General features: G+C 38.4%; 1 protein-coding gene and 1 pseudogene across 15 annotated transcripts in view; one reads left to right on the top strand and one right to left on the bottom strand.

Moving 5' to 3' along the window:
* CHL1 (cell adhesion molecule L1 like) overlaps nucleotides 1–21,571 on the top strand; it is a 200,902-nt gene that overhangs the window by 164,722 nt on the left and 14,609 nt on the right. For all 15 annotated transcript variants that reach the window (XM_077128678.1, XM_077128675.1, XM_077128665.1 and 12 more), the window contains 9 exons: nucleotides 552–717; nucleotides 6,156–6,280; nucleotides 9,491–9,592; nucleotides 9,770–9,967; nucleotides 11,037–11,107; nucleotides 16,042–16,264; nucleotides 17,538–17,653; nucleotides 17,781–17,985; nucleotides 18,184–18,306. In XM_077128678.1, coding sequence (XP_076984793.1) covers nucleotides 552–717; nucleotides 6,156–6,280; nucleotides 9,491–9,592; nucleotides 9,770–9,967; nucleotides 11,037–11,107; nucleotides 16,042–16,264; nucleotides 17,538–17,653; nucleotides 17,781–17,985; nucleotides 18,184–18,306 — 1,329 coding nt within the window. The remainder of the gene's footprint in view (nucleotides 1–551; nucleotides 718–6,155; nucleotides 6,281–9,490; nucleotides 9,593–9,769; nucleotides 9,968–11,036; nucleotides 11,108–16,041; nucleotides 16,265–17,537; nucleotides 17,654–17,780; nucleotides 17,986–18,183; nucleotides 18,307–21,571) is intronic.
* Nucleotides 18,944–20,702, bottom strand: LOC143657847 (nuclear speckle splicing regulatory protein 1 pseudogene; annotated as a pseudogene).

Raw genomic sequence — 21,571 nt, 5'->3', positions numbered from 1 at the left:
AATTCAACAAATGCACACTGAGCATTTACATAGGGAAGGCTCTCTTTGAGTCTCTGGGGCTACTGCGGTGGAACAACACAGGCCCAGCTCCTGCCTGCATGGAGCTTATATTCTAATTCCCCATCTTCATATTGGTAGATCATACGTGTATAGGGCTCCGCCATTTAACCTCAGGTTTCTGAATTAAAATTGAACATGTCAATAGAAAATCAGCCAACTTTCCCTTTTCCCTTACAGTGGTTTGACCACGTATCCAGAAGCCCTAGATGAAGAAATTTTATTTTCAATTGCTAGAGCGATTGCTCACTTACATTTTTCTTACTCCCTTTGCCCAGGAAGGTGTAAGGCAAATTGTTAAATTCTGAAGTAGATTTTTATTTCCATCCAAATTTTATTTGGGTGGAAATGGGGGAAAATAGTAGTGATGTATAATGGGAAATTACGTGACACTGCATGAGGACTTGACTTTTATGTTGACAAGCTTAGTTGATTAAATTGCAGACACTTGATAATGAAGTAGTTCTAACCAGCGGCTTTGTTTGGGAAAACAGATGCTACAAGACTTAGAGTGTCTCCTAAGAATCCTCGTGTCCCCAAATCACATACGCTTGAATTCCACTGTGAGAGCAAATGCGATTCACATTTGAAGCACAGTTTGAAGTTGTTCTGGAGTAAAGATGGAGAAGCCTTTGAAATTAATGGCACGGAAGATGGCAGGTAAGCAAACTATCATGATTTAGCATAATATTTGCTTGGGATTAACTTCCACATTTGAAAAAAAGTAGTTCTAAAAGTATTCATATTCAATTAAAATACCAAAGTTGACCAATGCATTTTCGTCTTTAAATCAATAATTAAAAGATCACATAATGTACTTGTCTCATCTTTCTATCAAATGTTTATATTCTGGTTTAACATTTTTCTAATGTTTTATCTTCTTTCTTTTGCTACTTTTAATAGTGGCTTTTGCATGAAACAGAAGAATATGCAAGGGATAGGCAAGGCAGAAAGGATATATTGCATGGACTCAGGAGGGAAGGGCTAGGGAAGTGAGGCCTGGGTGGAGGCTGGGAACTGGTTTTATAAGGCGTTAGGTATGATTATAGGTGCTTTGGATGATGGAACATGAGACAGAGACACTCAGATAGATGAAAGGCAGAAGTCTTTATTGCGTTCAGCTCCAAATGAGAGGAGGCTGCCGAGCAGGTCCACCTAGGGAGATACACCCAGGGAGAGGGTAATGGCAAGCTGGAGCTGCAGGAGGTGACTGACGTATGGCCAAAGGAGCTGAGATTAGTTAGATTCCACGGGCTCCCTACGCAATGGCTAATTTGAATAGTTTCACAGGCTCAAGGGCATAGGTGTTGTTGCTAATTGTTTGATACCTGACTCCAGGGTGATTAGGCTGGGTACAAGTGGCCCCAGAGTGTGAGAGCTGGTTCAGGGAATGGTTGAGGTAAGGACTTCATCAGCTGCTCAAGAAGGAAACTGACAGGCCTCTAGCCAGGTGTCAAAACTGAAGATGGCATTGCAAAGAAAACATTGTTACAGCCAAGCTCACAAAAGTTACTGGCTTCATGAATACCCCGCACTGTAGCAGCAATTCAGAAGTTTTTGAACTAGGGATGATGTGTGTGTTATGTATGTGTAAAGGTTTTTGAAGCTGCTGCTCCTGCAGCTCCCACCACAGCTGCCTACACCCCTTTGGTGCTGCTGGAGAGCTCAGTTCCTGTGTGTGCTGGGACCACATCATCCCAGAGGAGATGGTGTTCATTTCCCTTCTACTGTCCCAGTCTCATGAGTCCATCTCAGTGGCAGAATCTAAATCAGCTCTGAAATCCTTTCTGTAAGAAAGTATATTTTTGACCTTACCATCCTCTATAGAGAGAATGTATAAGAAAGTGTGAATAGCTGACTAGCGCTAGATAATATTAAGCACATCAGAGAAAGAGAAAAGAATCAGTATCTATTGAATGTTTACTATGTCTTTGGAAAGCATGCAGAATTTAATGCACCTCTCTTTTTCTTTGTTTCTAAGCAGGGGTTTAGAACTGACCATACCCGAGTCAAATCTCACATGCCATTTGTTATATATCATCATGTCAGAAATATTTGAAGGTCTTTAGATAGGACAAATATCCTTAGCCAAAATGTCATCAGAGTGTCCCAGTTCAGAGCATGGACTCTGGACTGGATAGCTTGGGTTGGAAACCAGCTCTGTCACTTATGAGATCAATGGATTAAGATATATTACTTTACTTCTCTGTGCTTTAGTTTTATCTTCTATAAAATAGTGTTTTTGATATTAAAAAAATACTTTTGTGAAAGGATCATTGTGGATTAGCATACCTAGCACTTAGAAAATCTTAAATTGTCAGTAGAATCTAGATATTATAATTCCTGCTACTCCTTTCTCCAGTCTGCTTGTTACATATATGTGGCCAGCGTGGCCTTAATGGATACGTGTGGATGCGTACGCATGTGCCACCTCTATGTAAAGGTGCTAGTCTCAGGCTTGATATTTAATTTATTCCCTTCCCTCCCTTCTGTATGTATAAAGGTTTGTGGAAAGGCAGCATATATTTTGTAGCCAGTTGTCACTGAAACAAAAGGAGATTAATTATGCATACTGAAAAGGTTATGCATTGCAACAAAGTTACCTTAGGTATCTCTGAAGAACCTTAGGTTGGGTCTGGAATGAGCTGTCTCTGCTCCGGCCTCTGCACATCATCACTAGAGCATGGTTATCTCGGGTCATGCAGGTAGCCCTGGTTTGCAGCCAAGAAGGCATCCAAGGCTCATGCCCTGACTGTGATGTGATGTATGTATTGAGGTCCTGAACCCAGAAAGTCCATCCAGCCCCTTGGCGTGGCCTCATTACACAGTTTCTGCAGGATGTTGGGGCTGATGCTGACACTCACATGAACCTCTGACCATCTGAAGGGACGTAACCAGTGTTGCAGATGTTCTTCCAATTTACCCTAAATAAGGCTGGGACAATTGCCTTCGCTAGGAGGAAATCCCAGGACTGTTCAAGACTGCGAATAACTGCTGCTGGCTGGCCTTGATTTGTGCCAAGAGCTGTTATGGAAGTACAGCAGGAAGTTGAGATGGCAGGGTATCTGCTAAATTTCTAGGAATCTTTAGTGAGCTGTTTTTTCACCTGCTGGGACACCCTCCTCTTAACACTATGAGGGATATGAGGAGCTTTTAGAAAGAGATTAAATTTCTATTCAAAGAATGAAACTGTGGAGAACTCTGCGAAGGGAAAAGAAAATGTGTAGGGGTGTGGAGAGCTGGAAACCATCGCCCATACCCACTGGGTACCTCATGTCGTGCTAGTGTTTCCCATCCATAGTTCCCCCATTAATTCTCACAGCAGATCTGTTAGGTAGTCTGAAATGACCACAAGGAATTTTCTGTGGATTTCTAAGCTGCAAGTGGCTAGAGACCTCCCACTGTTATTATGAAAATTGAAATGGAGCATGGATCTGAAAGCACTTTAAAAATTTATTCTGCGTGTGGTTCATGACCGTAGACAGAGCAAAAGGCCCTGTTGGGCCGGAGAGCCTGCAGTGCACCATAGCAGCAGATATGCATATCACTGACCAGTCGGTACGGGAGGGCTCTATCCTTGGAACCAAGGAAGGGCTGTTCCTTTCCTTCCGAAATGGTAGCAAATGAAGTGTGGACTTGGGGGAGGGGTTGAGGGGGTTTGAAGGTGTAGAGATTATACGGCAGTCACAGTGAATTAAGGCAGCATGTTCAGAGGGCAGGAAGAATGGGGAGATATTCTCAGGAATATCTACCCTGAGAAATGTGACAAGCCAGAAATGAATAAAATTGATCTGATTAATATGATTAGCTAACATTCTTTGAGCTCGTACTACGCCAGGCTCTCTGGATCAATCCCATTATGTGCTCTGCCTCATTTACTTTGCCTGTAGAGATAGACAGTATTTCCCCCCATTTTTTTAGATAAGATGAGTTAGGCTAAATGTTTTGGTCATGGATATACAGATAATGTGGCAGAATTGAGCCTCAAGCACAGCTCTGCAAAGAGAGAATCCCTTAGCTCTCCTGCCTTCAGCCACGTGTGGCTATTATACAGATGGGATGGAGTCACAAGAGAAAGTTTGTCAGGGGTCGGGGACTAGCAAGCTGGATTTTGCAGATGAAGGAGGTGAGATGTTTTAGGGTACCAGGGGGTTTCTCAGGCCAGGTATTTTAAGCAAATAAAGAGACAGGGGAGGTGAGGGTAAGAGTGAAGATGAAAATGAACAAGCTCTGGGAAAGGAGGAATGGCAGGACTTTGAGCAGAAACCAGATGATGGGAACACAGTGTGTATGAGAAAAAAGCCATCATTGAAATAGCCACTGAGAGGTTGTCGTGCTTTGTTGTTACTGCAGCACAACCTAGCGTATCCCGGGTAACACAAATTGTTGTCTGATTTTGCTGTGTGCCAGAATTACCTGGGCATGTTTTTCCAAATAGGATAGCCCTGACTCCACTTCCAAAGGTTGAGTCAAAACCCGGGCTGAAGCTGGAGCATGCGAGTTTTAATCAGCTCCCATGTACGTCATAGCCACCAAAATTCAAGAAGCAGGGAGTCACTTTAACTTCACTAATTGAAAGGCACCTACATTACATTTTCAGATTGAAAAGTGCTATCTCTTTTGGAACAATGAGGTACCAAAAAGTTCTTCTTCCTTTCTGGACTGGAATAGCTCTAGACTGAAATCATGGGATAGATTTTAGCTCATCCAGGTCCTCGTGTTTGTGCAGTGAATAAACAGCCCTGTTCAAAGGAGCTGGGTTATTAAATTGCCTTACTTTATCTAGGAAGGTAAACTTTGAACAACTGTCAGTGTATGCAGTATTCTGATATTGTATCAAACGGACGTACAATTAACATGACCTGAGAAATTGTCTCAAACCTTTATCCTGTCTGTAATTATAGTGAGGCTCTTAGATTAGTACTGGCAGGTAGTAGTCAGTCAGCAATTAGCAAATTGTTCAGTTATTGGTATAGATATAACAGGTTGGCTACCTAATGAAAAGGTATTTGATTTCACTGCAGTCATGGAAGTGGTTTCATGCCATTCCAACTTCTCACAAGTTTATATGAATTTTATGTTAAAACTCCTCTCTCCCCACAAGGATGATACTATTTAAATGATTTTAACTAAATAGAAAACTGCTGTGAATATTACAAATTTAACATAGCTTTATTTCAAAAGATAATTGAATAGCTCTGTTAACAATACATAGGTATAGGGCAAAAGGTATATTTTATTTAAAAAGCAATATTCACGTCATGAATCCCATTACAAATTGGTAAAAATAGAACAAATTATAAAAAGTTAGCTGCAAACGTTTTGCAAAAAGAAGTACTAGTCTGCCACCTAGTGTTCAGTTAAGTCACACAATGTAATTGCTATTAGAGCGTAATATACATTCTACTTAGGGAGAGGGGGGAACTTGTTAAAAATAGATATTACCAGACTCCATCTAGATAGTCTAATTCTATGGATCTGGAATGGGGTACAGGACTCTGCATTTGTAGCAAGCACCGATTGGATGCTTCTTTGGTGGTCCCCTAGACATACCCTAAGAACTATTCAAATATATCTTAGCTGTTGTTCAGTGTCCACTGTTGTAAGGTATAGTACACTGTTTAGATACACCAGGTGACATGCACAGTTCCATGGTCAACTATTGACCCATACATTGCAGATAGTTGGGTTTGATGATTTAAAAAAAAAAAAGAATCCAAGGCAGTGCGATGGTAGCTCAGTGGCAGAGTTCTTGCCTACCATGCTGGAGACTCGGGTTTGATTTCGTGTGCCTGCCCAAGCAAAAAAAAAAAAAAAAAAAAAGACGATCCCCTTCATGGCTTCATGGCAGGCGAGAATTCTGCCACTATGTAGACATTTGTTTCATGGCAATGCAGACGTTTATTTGCTTGAGTGAAGCTTTATCTCTAGTTTTCAAGTGGGACATTCTCTAATAACATTTGCATTATCTGAAGTTTTGCTTTTACTCTTCTTTAAATTGCTTTCTATTGGAATATACATTCACAGAAGGATTGTGCTTTATGTATTTATGCTGATGTTGTTTTCACCCATATCATATCCTCACTTTTTTCTGGTAGGGTAATTATTGATGGGGCTAATCTGACCATAGCTAATGTCACGTTGGAGGACCACGGTGTTTACTCCTGTTTGGCTCAAACTGCTCTAGATAGCACGGCTGATAGAACTCACGTCACTGTCCTTGGTAAGTACACTAACTAATGAGAAATTCTCTTCATTTCTCCTCCATTACAGATGAAATTCCAATGTTCCTAGATAATCAAAAGAGTGATTATTTGAACCCTGCACATGTGTTAGCTTGAATTTTTTTTTCACTTTAAAAGGAGTCCCACTTTCAAGTCCTTTTTCTTGTCTCACTTTAATAAAATTAACTAAGGCTTAATTTCTTTCTCCTTGCATGGATAAGGTCGCCAATAGCAATGGGGTGTTAAGTGTGGCCATCAGCAGGAAGAAAAATGAAAAAATACTTTAGTTCCCAGAGCTCTTGAGCTTCCCTTTCCCAAGACTGCAGAGAAATACGACTGAGGGAAGCTGGAGTGGGCTTGCGTGGAAGGGTCAGGTGGGGGCCAGGCAGTGGCTGCACAGGGGCGGGGCTCCAAACCAGAAATATAGACAGAGTTCCTTAGATTCCAGAAAAAGTGGGGAGGGACTTCAAGGATTCTGCAAAGGAATGCCTTGCTGCACTTTTTTTTTTAATGGTGAAGATAATTAGGAAACACTGTGCACACGTCACGAGGTTAATCAACGCATTTACCCCTCCACCAATGTTTAAGACTCTTAGACCATCTGAAGGATATTTTCCAGTTTAGCTTCCAGATTTGCTTGCCACTCAGCTCTCTTTTCTAGAAAACTGACCTGTAAGGACAACAGCCACTACCCTTATATTTGGGTCAGCCATAGGGAGCCCTGGCAGTAGAGGAGGGAGGTTAGGAAGCGTTTATTCTCACTTTTCTCTCCCTCCACCCTGTATCCTACTGCCCAAGGTCACAGCTGCTCTCAAGGAGACTTGCTCCACACTCTTCTCTCTCAGGTGAGATTCTAGTAACTGCCCCTCCCACCCCCAACATTTTGAGATTGTTCCCCACCCCCTGGCCACACTTTTTTAAAGAGCCCTTTATTAAAAACTCTTTAAAATATCTAAACTGAGTCAACTATTTAGTTTCTACTGGGATCCTGACAGATACATGTATTTTGACAGTTTTCTCTTATTTTCCCCCGTTAACTCTGTTTCAGTGGGCACATTTGCGCTTTCCTTTAGTTTACCACTATAACTTAAAAGTGTTTAGTTTTTGCCTAAATTCCTTCATCAGTGTGTCACGTGTCTAGATTAATCATCATTGTTAACAGACATTTGCATCTTTAGCAGTCTGGCTGCTGGGTCCACAAGTATGTCAGTATAGACAGGGAGAAAAAAAGATTGTAGACTTTTCTGAAGCGGCCCAGTGAAGAATGGGTTAACGGGCTGGATCTCTTCAAGTGAAGTAAATGGCCATCAAGCCGGGCTGCCCCCCAAAAGAGGAGCAGTTCTGAAGGGTGCAGAAGGTACAGACGTTTCTCCTTAGGATAGTGTCTTTAAATAGGATGTTTGATCATACAGAATTTGGAGAGTATTAACGGCTCTACTAGCAGAAAGTTCAGTCCTTTAGTAATTATTACACCTGAAAGAGGACTTCCCTCCTCTAAAACTATTAAATTTTGGTAATTTTAAATAAATAGGGGGTCTGATTATAGGGACTGTTCATGTATCAAATAATCTACCAATTTTTGCAGAATAAGAATAAAATACTCTTTTTAAGAATGTTCTATGAGGTGGGCTGCATTTTCTTAACAAATCTTTTGAGTTTACATTCTGACTTTTTAGGCCAACTCTGGTTTTAAAAAGTGTATCTCAGTAATGGAGGGTAACAAATGATTGTACACCCATGAATATTTTCTAAAAACTATTTTCTTGGGGGGGAGAATTCTGAGAAGCAGATACTTGATCCATTTCAACCAGAAATTACTTTTAAAAACCTTAACATAGATTTCCTTTGAGAGTATCATTGTTTTAAGTCTCAGCTGCAAGTCCATCAATTCTAGCTCCATTTGCTTCCTTTTCATGTTGAGGGGACGATATTTTAATCTGAGATGCAATATGCTGCATTGTTTACTTCAAGAAACTTCAGGAACAAATCAGCTCTTAGTAAGGGCTAAAGAGAAACATAAATTCTCTGAACTCAGCAACTGTGAAAACTGTTGCTAAAATAATTTTTATTTAAGCGCCCTGAAGTTTGGGCACAGTCATCAACTACATTTTAAAAATATGCATGTTCCCTTTCTAAATGGAAGACAATGTTTCTGTCCATGTGAATTTCTAGAAATTGGCATATATTCTGCAGGAGCAATAGATGTTGTGTGCCACTTGTAAAAGAAAGAGCTGATTGAAAGACCTGTTAGATAATACCTTCATTTTCAGCTCTGGGAAAAGATAAATGTTCTAGAATAGTTGAGAAAATACAAATCAAATTTTGGAAGTAAAGGCTGTTAGGGATAAGATTTCTTTCGTTGTTTTATTTCAAAAGTGTCCAGAATTTCCATGTACATTAATACTCTTAAAAGTTGGCATAACTATTGAATTTTCCTGTTTCTGTCACAACATTTATGAGTTCCAAATTTTCTAAAATAAACTGCTTCCCTTCTCTTCATCAGAGCTCCAGGATAAGAGAGTATAAAATTATCTATAATTCTCAGAGTTCACTATTATAAATTACCAAGGCAGTTGCGGAAAAGAAGGGCTGATCTCATGTTTATCTTATTTTGTTAAAACCACTGGGCCTAATTTGTATTGTTCCAATATGATAATTATTTGCATGATTAAAGTAAGGATATTTCTCTAATTTACTCAGTCACAAAACATTTATGTGCAAGGACCTGTGGGCAATGCAAAGATTAATAAAATATGGTCCCTATTCTTGACGATCTGTGTGGTCACATACAGGACACGACTTAGGCATATAAATAAGTATATATAGATCATGATTCTCAAATTTAAGTGTTGTGTCATCATCACCAGGGAACTCGTTTAGAAATGCAGATTCTGGAGCCCAGCTCCTTGGTAAGTCATAGCTAGGGCCCAGGAGTCTTCACTTTGAAGTGCTATTATTTAAAACTGAAAGAATTCTGATGCCCACGGTCAAGGGCACCCTTTGTGAACTGTAGTCTGACTAGACGGTGATAATACTTCCAGCTGATATGGAGAAAGCTACATCTGAACTAAAACCTGAAGGGTTGGTGAGGTGTAGACAATAGAGAATGGAGCCCTGGGCCCAAAGAGGAACCTGCCTCAGTGAAGGGGTTGGGGAAACAAAGGCAATGATCTGCATTTTCTTTACCTTCATCTTTTATTATTGATCAGATGTCCCGGATCCACCAGAAAACCTTCGCTTATCTGAAAGACAGAACAGGAGTGTTCGGCTGACTTGGGAAGCTGGCGATGACCACGACAGCGATATTAGCGGTAGGGGAGGCTTGGGAAAACAATCTTAATTTACACTACAAAATTAATATTAAAGCCATTTCTTACCACCCTTGGTGGGTTATCCTTAAAACCTCCTTTTAAACCTTCGATATTGTATCTAAATCTTAGTAAAACTTAGGCATACTCAATAAGTCCTAATTTTTTTTTTTCCTCCAGAGTACATTGTAGAATTTGAAGGAAACAAAGAGGAACCTGGAAGGTGGGAGGAACTGACTAGAGTCCGAGGAGAGGAAACATCGGTCATGTTACCTTTGGCTCCATTCGTGAGGTACCAGTTCAGGGTCACAGCTGTGAATGAAGTGGGGAGAGGGCAGCCCAGCCAGCCCTCAGACCACCACGAGACACCACCCGCCGGTATGCATGCGCTCTCCTCCCATCAGCTTTATAACAAAATATTTTGTCTTGCTTCATCTTTGAAAGTGTGAAAAAAAAATTGTGAGAGTGACGTAGACTTTTAGATTTCTCTAAGTTGAGAGCTTGAAAAGTTCTGTAAATTAATAGTACACGAAATGTTCAGACTCCACTAGTCTCATAAGGATTATATAAAGTGTTTGGCATGAGCAGGAAATTAGGGGTGGGTGGACAATATATGAGCACACATTGCTCTGAGTAGTTTCTGTTCGCTAACTTTTATGTTTAAAGCAGATGTTGTAGAGTAAATTCTAACTGAAGTTCAATGTAGAGAAAGTCAAGGATTCAATTTTCTAAAATAAATCTTTGACTCACGGGTACCTAGTTAATTGTCCATACGTCTAAAATTAGTTTTCATGCATTTAACATATCTTTTGTCTCTCAATATCTGTCTAAATTTCCAGGACACTTGAAAAAAAAAAAAAAGCTCAAGATTGACAATGTTAAATTTTGTGCTTTTAAATTGACTTTGGTCATCAACATTGGCATGGAATTTTTTTTTTTTTTTTGGTTCCTGGGCAACATGAATATACTGGAATAATTCCCTTTTTTGAACAAAGTAATACTAATTAGAAGTACTAACAGAATGACAAACTTGTGTGATTTTGGTATAAACCAAACTTGGCACTAAACTCTCTTCTAAGATCCATCTGAATATATTTCATAGCCACATTGGATGCTATTTGATCTCTCTAATAAAAAAAGCAAAACTAAGCTCAAAATTAAAGCATATAAAAATCAGGCTTAAAATTAAGACATTCACAATATGCCATATACCTTCCATTGAACAGTAGTTGTATCACTCCAAGAACATGACTTTACATCTTTAAACAAACATATATTTAAAAGCTGCCTTAACTTCTTTTTAGGAAATGGATCAGACAGAAATTAATAAATGTTATCAAAGTTATTTAAATATCTGGGTTTTTTGGGGAGAGGAGATAATATGATAATTTACCTGTGAGATAGTATATAGTGAGAAAAAATAATTTTAATGCTTGTAATTTTTCAGCTCCAGACAAGAATCCACAAAACATAAGGGTTCAAGCCTCTCAACCCAAGGAAATGATTATAAAGTGGGAGGTATGTGTTCTTTAATGTGTTATGTATTTCTTTTTCTTTTCCTTTTAGATCTGCATGCTAAGTACAATAATAGAAAGATATTTTTAAGGAACAACAGAATAATTAGGGGGATCAATTATATTTGTGAGTCAACGTCATTGAATATGTTAAAGATCATTGTGGTTTGAATGAACCATTGTGAAATAGAGGGTAAAGCTTTATGTTTCAAGAAAGACTATATATAGGTTGAATTAGTTGGAATCCATTATCAAAAGTTTCAGATTCCTAATCTTATGTCTGATAGTCTAGCTTCTCTATTATTTAAAAAATGCAGAAAACATTTCAGTTAATCCTAGGAGGTACTCTCCTAAATATTATGCATATCAAAAGGGCGACCCTCGAGTAATAGCTGTCATTTATTAAACACCATTAGGCATTTTGTATATACTTATTTCTAATTCTTAAAACAGCCTTGTCAAGAGAGTATCAATAAACCTTGTTACTAGATACTGAGGTTGAGGTGATTGAGTCTCTTACCCATCAATCACCATAGAAATGAACAAAGTTAGGATTTGAACATGGTTATCTTTGGACTTCAAATTCTACTTTTTCCCTTTACGTGCTGCTAGATGTTATTAAATAGATTTTACTCTATGAATTAGCATAAAATTTATATCTGTTCAGGCAATTTCATTTTAGAATCACTTAAAATTTCTTCCATAACAACAGAACACTTTCTTTTTTCCTTCTCTCTACTTCTTGGATATGTTTCATGAACAATTACATTGACTTTCCTGAAAGTAGATTGCCATTCAACCATTCTGTTTAATGAGAGGCAGCCAGCATTGAATCAATCCAATGATGCTTTTATATAAATATAGAATTTTGGGAATTATGCTAGATATACTAATTTATATCCACACATTCTTCCAGGTATGTCTTGTGGTGGAATTTTAGAATGTACAAAGCTAGTTTTGCTTTCTTTTTTATATATGGGTCTTAGTATTCATTACATAATCACATGCCCAATATCTGCAAAATATGTAGCCAATATTTTTATAAACACTAGCCCTTTATACCCATTCCAGTCAAATTAAATTTTACACATTTAAAATGTAGAAAATCTGAAAAATATAATATACAGAAACTAAATATTTTGGGGTATATTATCTTTCCTTGAATAGTTGTTACCACATTGTCTTGATAATTACTTAATTTATAGTCTGAAATTATGTTAGTTTTTTATTCTCTTAGAGTGTCTCTGTTTTATCCTCCTTTGTGTTCCATAGGCATTTCCATAATGTGAATAATACAGCTGATGAGCTGTCAGTGCTATCTAATTAGCAGGTCAGCCCCTCAGAGAAGCACACTGTGTTCCACTAGTGTGAGCTCATTACTCTTCATTGCTCCCCTGGGATGGACAGTGACAGTTTAATGGTATCAGCCTTAGGCTTCACCCCAAGAAACTGCAACTCTCAGAGTTTCAGGACCTCACCCAGATATCATCCTCCGAGTCAACAATGAAAAGAAGGCTGAGATTTTCTGTCCTCTTTACTGTGCCTCTTACTCAGAAGTCACTGTTCTTTCCTTAAAAGATACGCAACGCTTAATACTAATAGTCTCTTCTAGGAAGAATGGGACTAAAGCCAGAGAGTGTTTATACTTCGTCTTTGAAGAGCAAATGACATATAATTTAGTAATTAATTCACCAAAAGAAGGATATAGGCAGAGGGATTTGGAACCACGTTGACATTTACAAATGTTTCCATTGTGTTTCATATTTTATTGAAATGGTGAAGATCTAATAACTACTGGCACACCCAGTGACACTCAAGGGCATTCCTTCAGTGATGCTTGTTTTGCAGGGATTAACCTATAAACAGGAATTAGAAATGTCCCAAACTGACAAGGAGATTACAGTGAATGAATTACTGTACCCCCTACAGAGACTGGCGCTCAAGTAATTGGTGCCTAGAGAGTATGATCAGGCAGACTCTGCTTAAAAAAAAAAAAGAAAGTTGATCTTTCACAAAAGGATTAACAAACCAGCTGAGCTATAAGAATAGACTCAGAATCCCTAATTTGTTTTGTTTTGTTTTTTGTTTTAGCATTAAACCTGATTCAATTGAATGTAACATATGTTAAATTTTAACTTTATGGTAAAATTAGTGTTTTTAGTTAACATTATATTCTAAAAATAGCTTCCCATGTATAGGTGGCTCATCACTCACCCATATGTAGAAATTGAAAAAAAAATGATATTCTATTGCTCAGAACAAAACATTGCTAATCCAGTCAATTAAATAATTCAATCAGGATCACCTTTACTCAATATTTCCCATTATTCTTAAGCATAAGTATATTTATGTTAATTCCTTCAATAAAATATAAATTTCTGTTTTCAAAGGTTCCAAACACCCAATACAAATGTTGGGAAATAGTAACTTATTCAATTACCTGGTTATTTACTAAGCCAAGTTATTTATTAAGATAAGTAAGAATTTAGTGAGAAAATCCACCCACATTAAAAATGGAGTAGGCAGTACTACAGTCTGTCTTGATTGTAGGTTAGTAACATAACCTTGCATCTTTTTGAAAATCTGATAGACATTATAGGCTCTGTGTTTAAAAATTTTCGTAAAGTTTTGCTAAAAATTTCACAAGCTTCTGTGAATGCCATTCACTGATCCCATCTAGGGAACCCTTTTCCCAGAGTTTCCTTCCTCTTGGGCCACTTTATGAGGGACAGAGCAGGGAGGTCCCTTTACTTCCTACCTGCTCTGTCCTTGCTCCTTGGGGCCACACTTTTTTTCCCCTTTTTTTTGGATTGCAAACAAAGCTTTTTTTTAATTAATTTTTTTATCTTTTTAAAAAACACCAAATGCAAACATTCGCAACTTTTGATCATTCTGTTCTACATATATAATCAGTAATTCACAGTATCATCACATAGTTGCATGTTCATCATCATGATCATTTCTTGGAACATTTGCATCTATTCGGAAAAGGAAATAAAAAGAAAACAGAAAGAAATTCACACATACCATACCCCTCACCCCTCCCCTTCACCGATCACCAGCATTTCACTCTAAATTCATTTTAACATTTGTTCCCCCTATTATTCATCTTTATTCCATATGTTTTACTTGTCTGTTTACAAGATAGATAAAAGGAGCGTCAGCCACAAGGTTTTCACAATCACACAATAACATTGTGAAAGCTGTATCATTATATATCATCCTCAGGAAACCTGGCTACTGGAACACAGCTCTACCTTTTCAGGCAATTCCCTCCAGTTCAGGCCTCTCTTATTGGAGGGCTTATTTGAGAGCTTGCTGAGGTGCTGTGGGGTTTGGTCATCATCTGAAAGCCAAATACAAAGCATTCCTGCCTTTCTTCAGGAGTTTAGGCACCAAAGAGATTCACAATTTAGATAGAAAGGTTTTTCTTAAAAATGCTACCTGTATGCCACAATTTACTTTAAACTTTGCCAGAAACTTTATCAAATGTAACTATTTCACTTGGAGAAAACATGCCACATTGAATTATGGTATTTGTACCCATTTAATATCAGTAGGGGCAGAAGGAAATTCTAATTAAGATTGCAGTGTGGAGCTGAGAACTTGTAGCTTATTCATCTGGACAATTCTAAGGCAGCTAGTGAATTTATACCATATTGCATTAACAAAATATCTCAGGGCAAAATTTTCTCATGAATGCAAGTATGAACAATGACTGTAGATAATCTCAGAAGGTTTTGCTTTGTTTTGACATTTTTTTCTCCCAGCTAATTTAAGTATTCATCTTAGAACAGGCATAGACTTGAAATTATTTTGCTGAAAAAGCACTATGCTTTCAACTTTATTCCAACCAATGCCTTTAATAAGTATTTTAGTAAATTAGACTGAGTCAGAAGCATCACAAATTTTGTAAGAACAGTGTTTATGATGTTATTGAATCATCCACATAATACATACGAAATTACTGTGTGTAAAAGTAAATTTTATGAGCTAGGACTAAAATCACATTTTAAAACTATATTTTATATAACGTTTTCATTGAAATGCATATTTCCATTTTTAAAAATGGAAATTAAACAGTTGAAATCGCATTTTTAATTCAAATAATACTCAATTAAAACCTAATGTAGAAATTTCTCCCTAAATATTCCAATGGTGCCAAAAAAAAAAAAAAAAACAGTTAAAAAAGTGGGGGTAGCATTTTTTCTTAAAGAAGTAGAAGCAGAATGGTGAAGAATCTGGAAATTATATTCTTATAGAGAGGAGCTATAGGTTCTGGATGCTAATGTATAAACAACAGACTCTTTAAAAATGAAATTTTATGTGATCTCTCTGCTCTAATGAAAGGAAGGAGAGAGGGGAGAGTCCTGTGTGAAAAGCCAGGGGGAAGTCCAATTCACAACCATAGGATTTATAATCATGCCCTGTTCATTTTCTGCCCATTCTTTGGGAATGGAAAGGTAGAATACAGAGAAAAGCACACAGAATGCTAAAACCCTCTGTGGAATGTCTCAGTATGGTCTTTCATATGTAAAAGTTAGACTCAACCAGTGAGAATAATCCAGGCATCTAAATAGTGGGCTTCTCAAAAGTTAGGGAGGTGGGCACTAAATTTCACACAAACTTATGAAGTGACAAATTTTCACAACTGTTGTAAGCCAAAGAGTGGGGATTTAAAAATCCCCCAAGAAATACTCCTTTTATTACAGCGTTTCTTATGCCACATAGGGTGCTCATTGAAAGTACAGATTACGCGGTGGGATGGGCCCTGGGTATTGCTGTGGGCTCTCACACACCACATGAACCCGAGACAGTCAACCGCACAGCGAGACACACAGCTCTACAGTGGGGAACGAATATCACGACAGTGGTCGCCACAATCCCTGACTGCAGATGTCCGTAGTCGTGCTTGGCATGCCTTGCCTTCTGTTTTAGCCTTTGAAATCTATGGAGCAGAATGGACCGGGACTGGAGTACAGAGTGACCTGGAAGCCGCAGGGAGCCTCAAAGGAGTGGGAAGAAGAAACAGTCACAAACCACACTTTGCGGGTGATGACACCTACTGTCTACGCGCCTTATGAGGTTCAGGTCCAAGCCATCAATCACCTCGGCTCCGGGCCCGAGCCCCAGTCGGTGACGCTCTATTCTGGAGAGGACTGTAAGTGATGCGCTTGAAAGCCCTAAGCACCTCAATCACAGTTAGTCTCAAGGATATTGGGTCAGTGTCAACACACATCTTGAGCACCTACTGTGTGCAGAGACAATATACTAGCCACGGCAGATAAAAAAATTAATAACAAAAACAAAACATAACACAGATTCCTCTTTTAAAGTTCTGTGCAGGACAGCTGTTCCATCGGAGCACACTAAGGAAGTACTTTGAAAGTTTCTTTTCTTTTCTTCTCTTTTTTTTTAATTTCCCCATGGACAGAACTATTTCTGTATTAAAAGTCAAAGGCCTGGAATCATCACTGCAATCAGTTAAACAGCAAAACTATCAGAAAGTTTCAATTCCGTCTGCCTTTACTTGCTAAGAGCCTCTGATCAGCAACTACTGTCGTGCTCTGGGCCTCCATGCATATCAGCACGTTCCCAACACAAATAGATGCATTCGTATGTAGAAAGACACACACACAGCCTTGAGATAGGTATGGGTGATACAAGCATATTATTAAATACTGATCCCATAATAACTGCCCTGAATGCAAACAGACTTTTTTAAAAAAGAAAGACTGCATTCCATATCACTACACATTAGGAGTTTTCATTGGTTCCTCAAGGATCCAAAGTAAGATTTTTGTTCAAGAGTCAAGTCAAGAATGAGAAATGACTAAATCCTTATTCACCTGCAATTCTTCTACCCAAATAGAAGGACACAGGGCACGTTAGCAGTGAACTAAGATATTAGCCTTGGCTTCTCCATGTCAGGTTTACTCCTCCCTACTAAACTCCTCTGTAAATGGAGATAATAATAATACCCACTTTGCAGGAAATTTCTAAGAATTGTATGAACACACATAAGTAAGCAAAGAACAGTGTCTGATACATAACACATGCTCAATTGATACTAGCTGCTATTAATTTTATATTGTATAATTTTATTTATATTAGTCTAGTTCACTTACTTTCAAAGGTAAGATAACCACAGAATATTTTACTGGCCACTGTTTCAAGCTTCCAGTTACATTTGCCCACATTATATCCATCTGGAGAGCTGCATTTCTCAAATGTGGCACAGGATATCCTCTTGTCCTAGGAGCTTATATGAATAAAGACGCTTCTTTGTTACGAAAAACTCTCTTGGTTCCATTTTGGAATTGTTTTATCTGAGAGTACTTTCCCCATATTAAATATTATAAAATCATTTTTGAGCCCTATCCTCATCACCTTTGGAGCCTATTGAAATCTAATCGATTTTCTGTGTTCACCAGACCCTGACACAGCGCCAGTGATTCATGGGGTAGATGTTATAAATAGCACACTGGTTAAAGTGACCTGGTCATCGATTCCAAAGGACAGAGTACATGGACGTCTAAAAGGATATCAGGTTATCACATTTTTTTCTTCCTGTTGTTGAATTAGTATATGTTCTGCAAGTAAGAACTCATTTCAGAAGAAGCCAAAAGAGACTGCCACCATGGTTGATATGTAAATGGTTACTACTTTGATTGCAGGTCACTTGGTGGAAAACAAAAAGTTTGTTGGATGGAAGAACACATCCCAAAGAAGTAAACATTCTAAGATTTTCAGGACAAAGAAACTATGGAATGGTTCCTTCCCTAGATGCATTTAGTGAATTTCACTTAACAGTCTTAGCCTATAATTCCAAAGGCGCTGGCCCAGAAAGTGAGCCATACATATTTCAAACACCAGAAGGAGGTGAGAGAATAACAATGCAGATAAGGTCAGCATTGGAAATTATACAGTGGCCAAATTAAATATTTTTTATTAGTTGTTAATGTGTACCTTATGTAAGTTAACTTCTCAAGCTCTGTAATCAAAAATCTGTTAAATGAGAATGTTTCTTTAGAAATTCACTGATTTATGAGTACTTATACTTGATCTTTAATTTTCTAGTACCTGAACAGCCAACTTTTCTCAAAGTCATCCAAGTCGATAAAGACACTGCCACTCTATCCTGGGGACTCCCTAGGAAATTAAATGGAAACTTAACTGGCTATCTATTACAATACCAGATAAGTAAGTAGACATTTAAATTTAATTAACTTATTAATATTTCAGTTTTTATTTGACCATTTGGTTTGCTGTTTTGGGAGTCTAATGATGGCTTAAGGCCATGATCTGTAGTCTGGCTTGTTTCCTTCTAGCTCAGGGGTCCATAAACTGACTTGTAAGCCAAATATAATCCATTGCCTGTTTTTGTTTTAAGCATATTACTATTTTTATTTTTGTGTAAGCCCAAGTATGCTGTGTGCTAAAAAGTTATTTAGACAAGATGTATGATGCATATTTTGTACTGTAGTACAAATTTCAGAGCATAGAGTACTACCATACCATCTCTCTACTTTAATGTTCATCACGTATTATAATCTGAAATTCAGTATTTATAAAACAAAACAGGGCTCCTGTGTCAAAATCAGCATTAGGATAGTTGTTTAAATCATTTTCTTAATGGTTGTGGTAGAGCCAGTTATCTTCATTAAGTACTTACAGGCATTAAGCACACTCTTACGTTTACTTAAATATAACCAAGGATATGGTACTAAGTAGGATTATATAAATTCAGACTTTCATGGCAAAAGTACTATCTTTTGATTTAAACCTAAACCAAAACTCAGTTCTGAAAAAATATTTTTGAAAATCTTCCCAAGCCATTGTTAACCTACTTTTTCCTTTTATGCAGTATGTTCCAGGAGTAATACTTTCCTGTGCTTCCCTAGATCGTTCTATTGGCATAGCTATCAAACATCTTCGTAATATAGGTCTTTGCATTACCCATGCCATTTGCCTCGCCAAGTACCTCTCTCTAGCAGACATTAGTTTCTTCATTTTTCCGCTTTCCAAACTTGTCTTACTGCCTCAGGTGGACTCTCGCCTGCGCCCTTCTCTAACCTTTTCTCTTTGATTCTGTGTTTTGCTTCCAGTGATGTTTCAGAGCTAGTAGGTTTCTCTTGGCTCCTTTCTTTGTCCTTTTCCCTGTTTCTCATTTTGTTGCATTTTTTCCTGGTCAAACCCATCCTCTGCTCTAGAACTTGGGTTGCTTTTCTTTCTGTCTTGATTTCTTTCTGAAGATTGAACATTTACTTCTCATTTCCCTCTATCTTTGTATTTATCATTGTTCCCTGTCTTTCCTTCCTAACGTTCCCACACGCTTCCTTTTCTTTTTTCTTCCTTCTCTCCTCCTTTCTCACAGTGTTGGTCCTGAGCACTTCATTGTCTCTTTCTTGTTCTCTTGGGTGAAATTTCTCCCTTTTCCACTCTGTCATTTCTCTCTCTCTCTCTCTCTCTCTCTCTCTCTCTCTCTCTCTCTCTCTCTCGTCTCTTTCTCCTGGTTTATATTCTTGTTCATGCCTATTCCAGTGAAATTCTCTATCCTTGGCCCGACTCTGCCTATGGAAATCCCTCTTTCCTTTTAGGTATTACACAGTCAGTCTAATCCCTCTCCTGGTCCCTGGACTGTCTCTCAGGGTGCTTATCTTCCCTTTTCTCATGTCCTCTTGGTTTGGGACTTTTTGTGTGGCATCTTACATCGTGTCCTCTTCCTTCACCGGACTGACCGTGAATGGTTTAATTCCGTGGTGCTTGGGGTCATCCTGGGAGCGTCGTGCTTTTACCCCTTCTGCAGTTCACTTCATCATGTTCTTCCATTGCATTGTCCTCGCCGCTCTTAGCATCAGTATCGTCGTCTGCATCTGGATTTTTGTCAACCTTCATACCAGTGTGGAGAATGAATTTCTCATGTGGTGTTTTGTTCTCTGAACACACTTCATGAGTGTAACCTCTTAATTTCTCTTCCTTTATTCTAGACCTGGTTTCACAAAAGCTGCGTTGATGTACTTCCTTTACACCAACTGCTTGCTTTCATAGGTGCCTATAAAATCCACCAAAATCTTTCTGCTTCGTTACATCCAAATGTGTCTTAAGTGCAGCATCCATCTTTTCTCTTTCTTCCTCTTCAGCAATCTCTTGCAGTATTTTTTTTGAGTAAATATCACAAATGACTCTTTATCAACAAATTCTCCCTTTTCCATTTCTCATGCTCTTTGAATTTTCTTTTCCATTCTTTTTTCCTGCTCCTTTTATCTGGTCTCAACTGCTTTTAGTAAGTTGTGAATCTACTTGGGCTTTCAGTCTTCCCCCAAGAGTAATTTGACATAACTTTCCTCCTTTTTTCTGCATTTCCTCATGAATACTATCATATTTGTAAATGGTGGCATCTTTTGCAAGGGCCTTCTGGATTTCCAGTTTGGTCTGTTTCATCGCTTGCTTCTTTTTGCTTCCCTCTGGAGGCTTTCACTCACAGAATTGTCATCATCAGAATCATCTCCAAACACTGATGGTTTCTGCAAAACAGGGTGCAACTGCTGGGCTTTATTTGGCAAAATAAGCCCATGCTGCCTGCCTAGAATCACCATCTCACTGCTGTCTCTGCTGAACATGGATAATGCAAGGTCTCCACTCCCTATTTTTATAAGCAGAACTTTTATTGGAACACAGTCATGTCCATCTAATTACTTATTATGGATAGCTACTTTGTCACTATGGCAAAATTGAGTAGGTGTGAAAAAGACTACATGGCCCACAAAGGCTGAAATATTTAATATCTGGTGCTTTGCAGGAAAGTTTGCTGACCTCTGTTTCAGGAGAAAAGCAATGGTGTGCAAATGGGGTACCAGAAAGCCTGTGTTTAATATTAACAGATAAGAAGCCTTGAGAATCAAAATAACGCTAAAGAGCACAGAGTTAGCAAATGATATAATGTTTCAGAGCCAGGCTGACTACATGGCATCACACACATAACTTTCACACTGCACTCACTCCTCTGTCTCTGATGCATGCTTCTAGCCTCAGACTCTAAATATGCTTGTGTTTATGGAAGCCGCTACTGGTGGTCTGCTCCTTTGAGCTGGTAAAAGAGGGTGAAGGTTTGTCTTTGGACCATTACTCAAGAATAGGCTCGTGCACATGCTGCTATGCCATCAGGTTGAAAATAGTGTGGTTAGAAGAATTAGGCCATTTTAAACTTTAGAGCCTCCTGTCTCTAACAGTCTTCAAGTCTAAGCATTTTCTCAAATGGACATTAGGGGATTGAAATCAGAGAAGTTTAGCAATGAATCTGTACTGAAAATGTCAGGTTTTGAGGACAAGAATGCTTATTACAGTCAAAACACTACGAGAACAGAGACCCAGTCTGCACAACTTGCAAAATCCAACTCTATCACAGTCCTGATGTGCTCCAACAGCAGTTAAAGCTTTGCAGAAATCCGCACTGGGTACTAGCTTG

The sequence above is a fragment of the Tamandua tetradactyla genome, chromosome 15, assembly GCF_023851605.1.
Source record: "Tamandua tetradactyla isolate mTamTet1 chromosome 15, mTamTet1.pri, whole genome shotgun sequence".
Taxonomy (NCBI): domain Eukaryota; kingdom Metazoa; phylum Chordata; class Mammalia; order Pilosa; family Myrmecophagidae; genus Tamandua; species Tamandua tetradactyla.
Note: the sequence above shows the minus strand (reverse complement) of the source record. Positions and strands in the feature narration are given on the sequence as shown.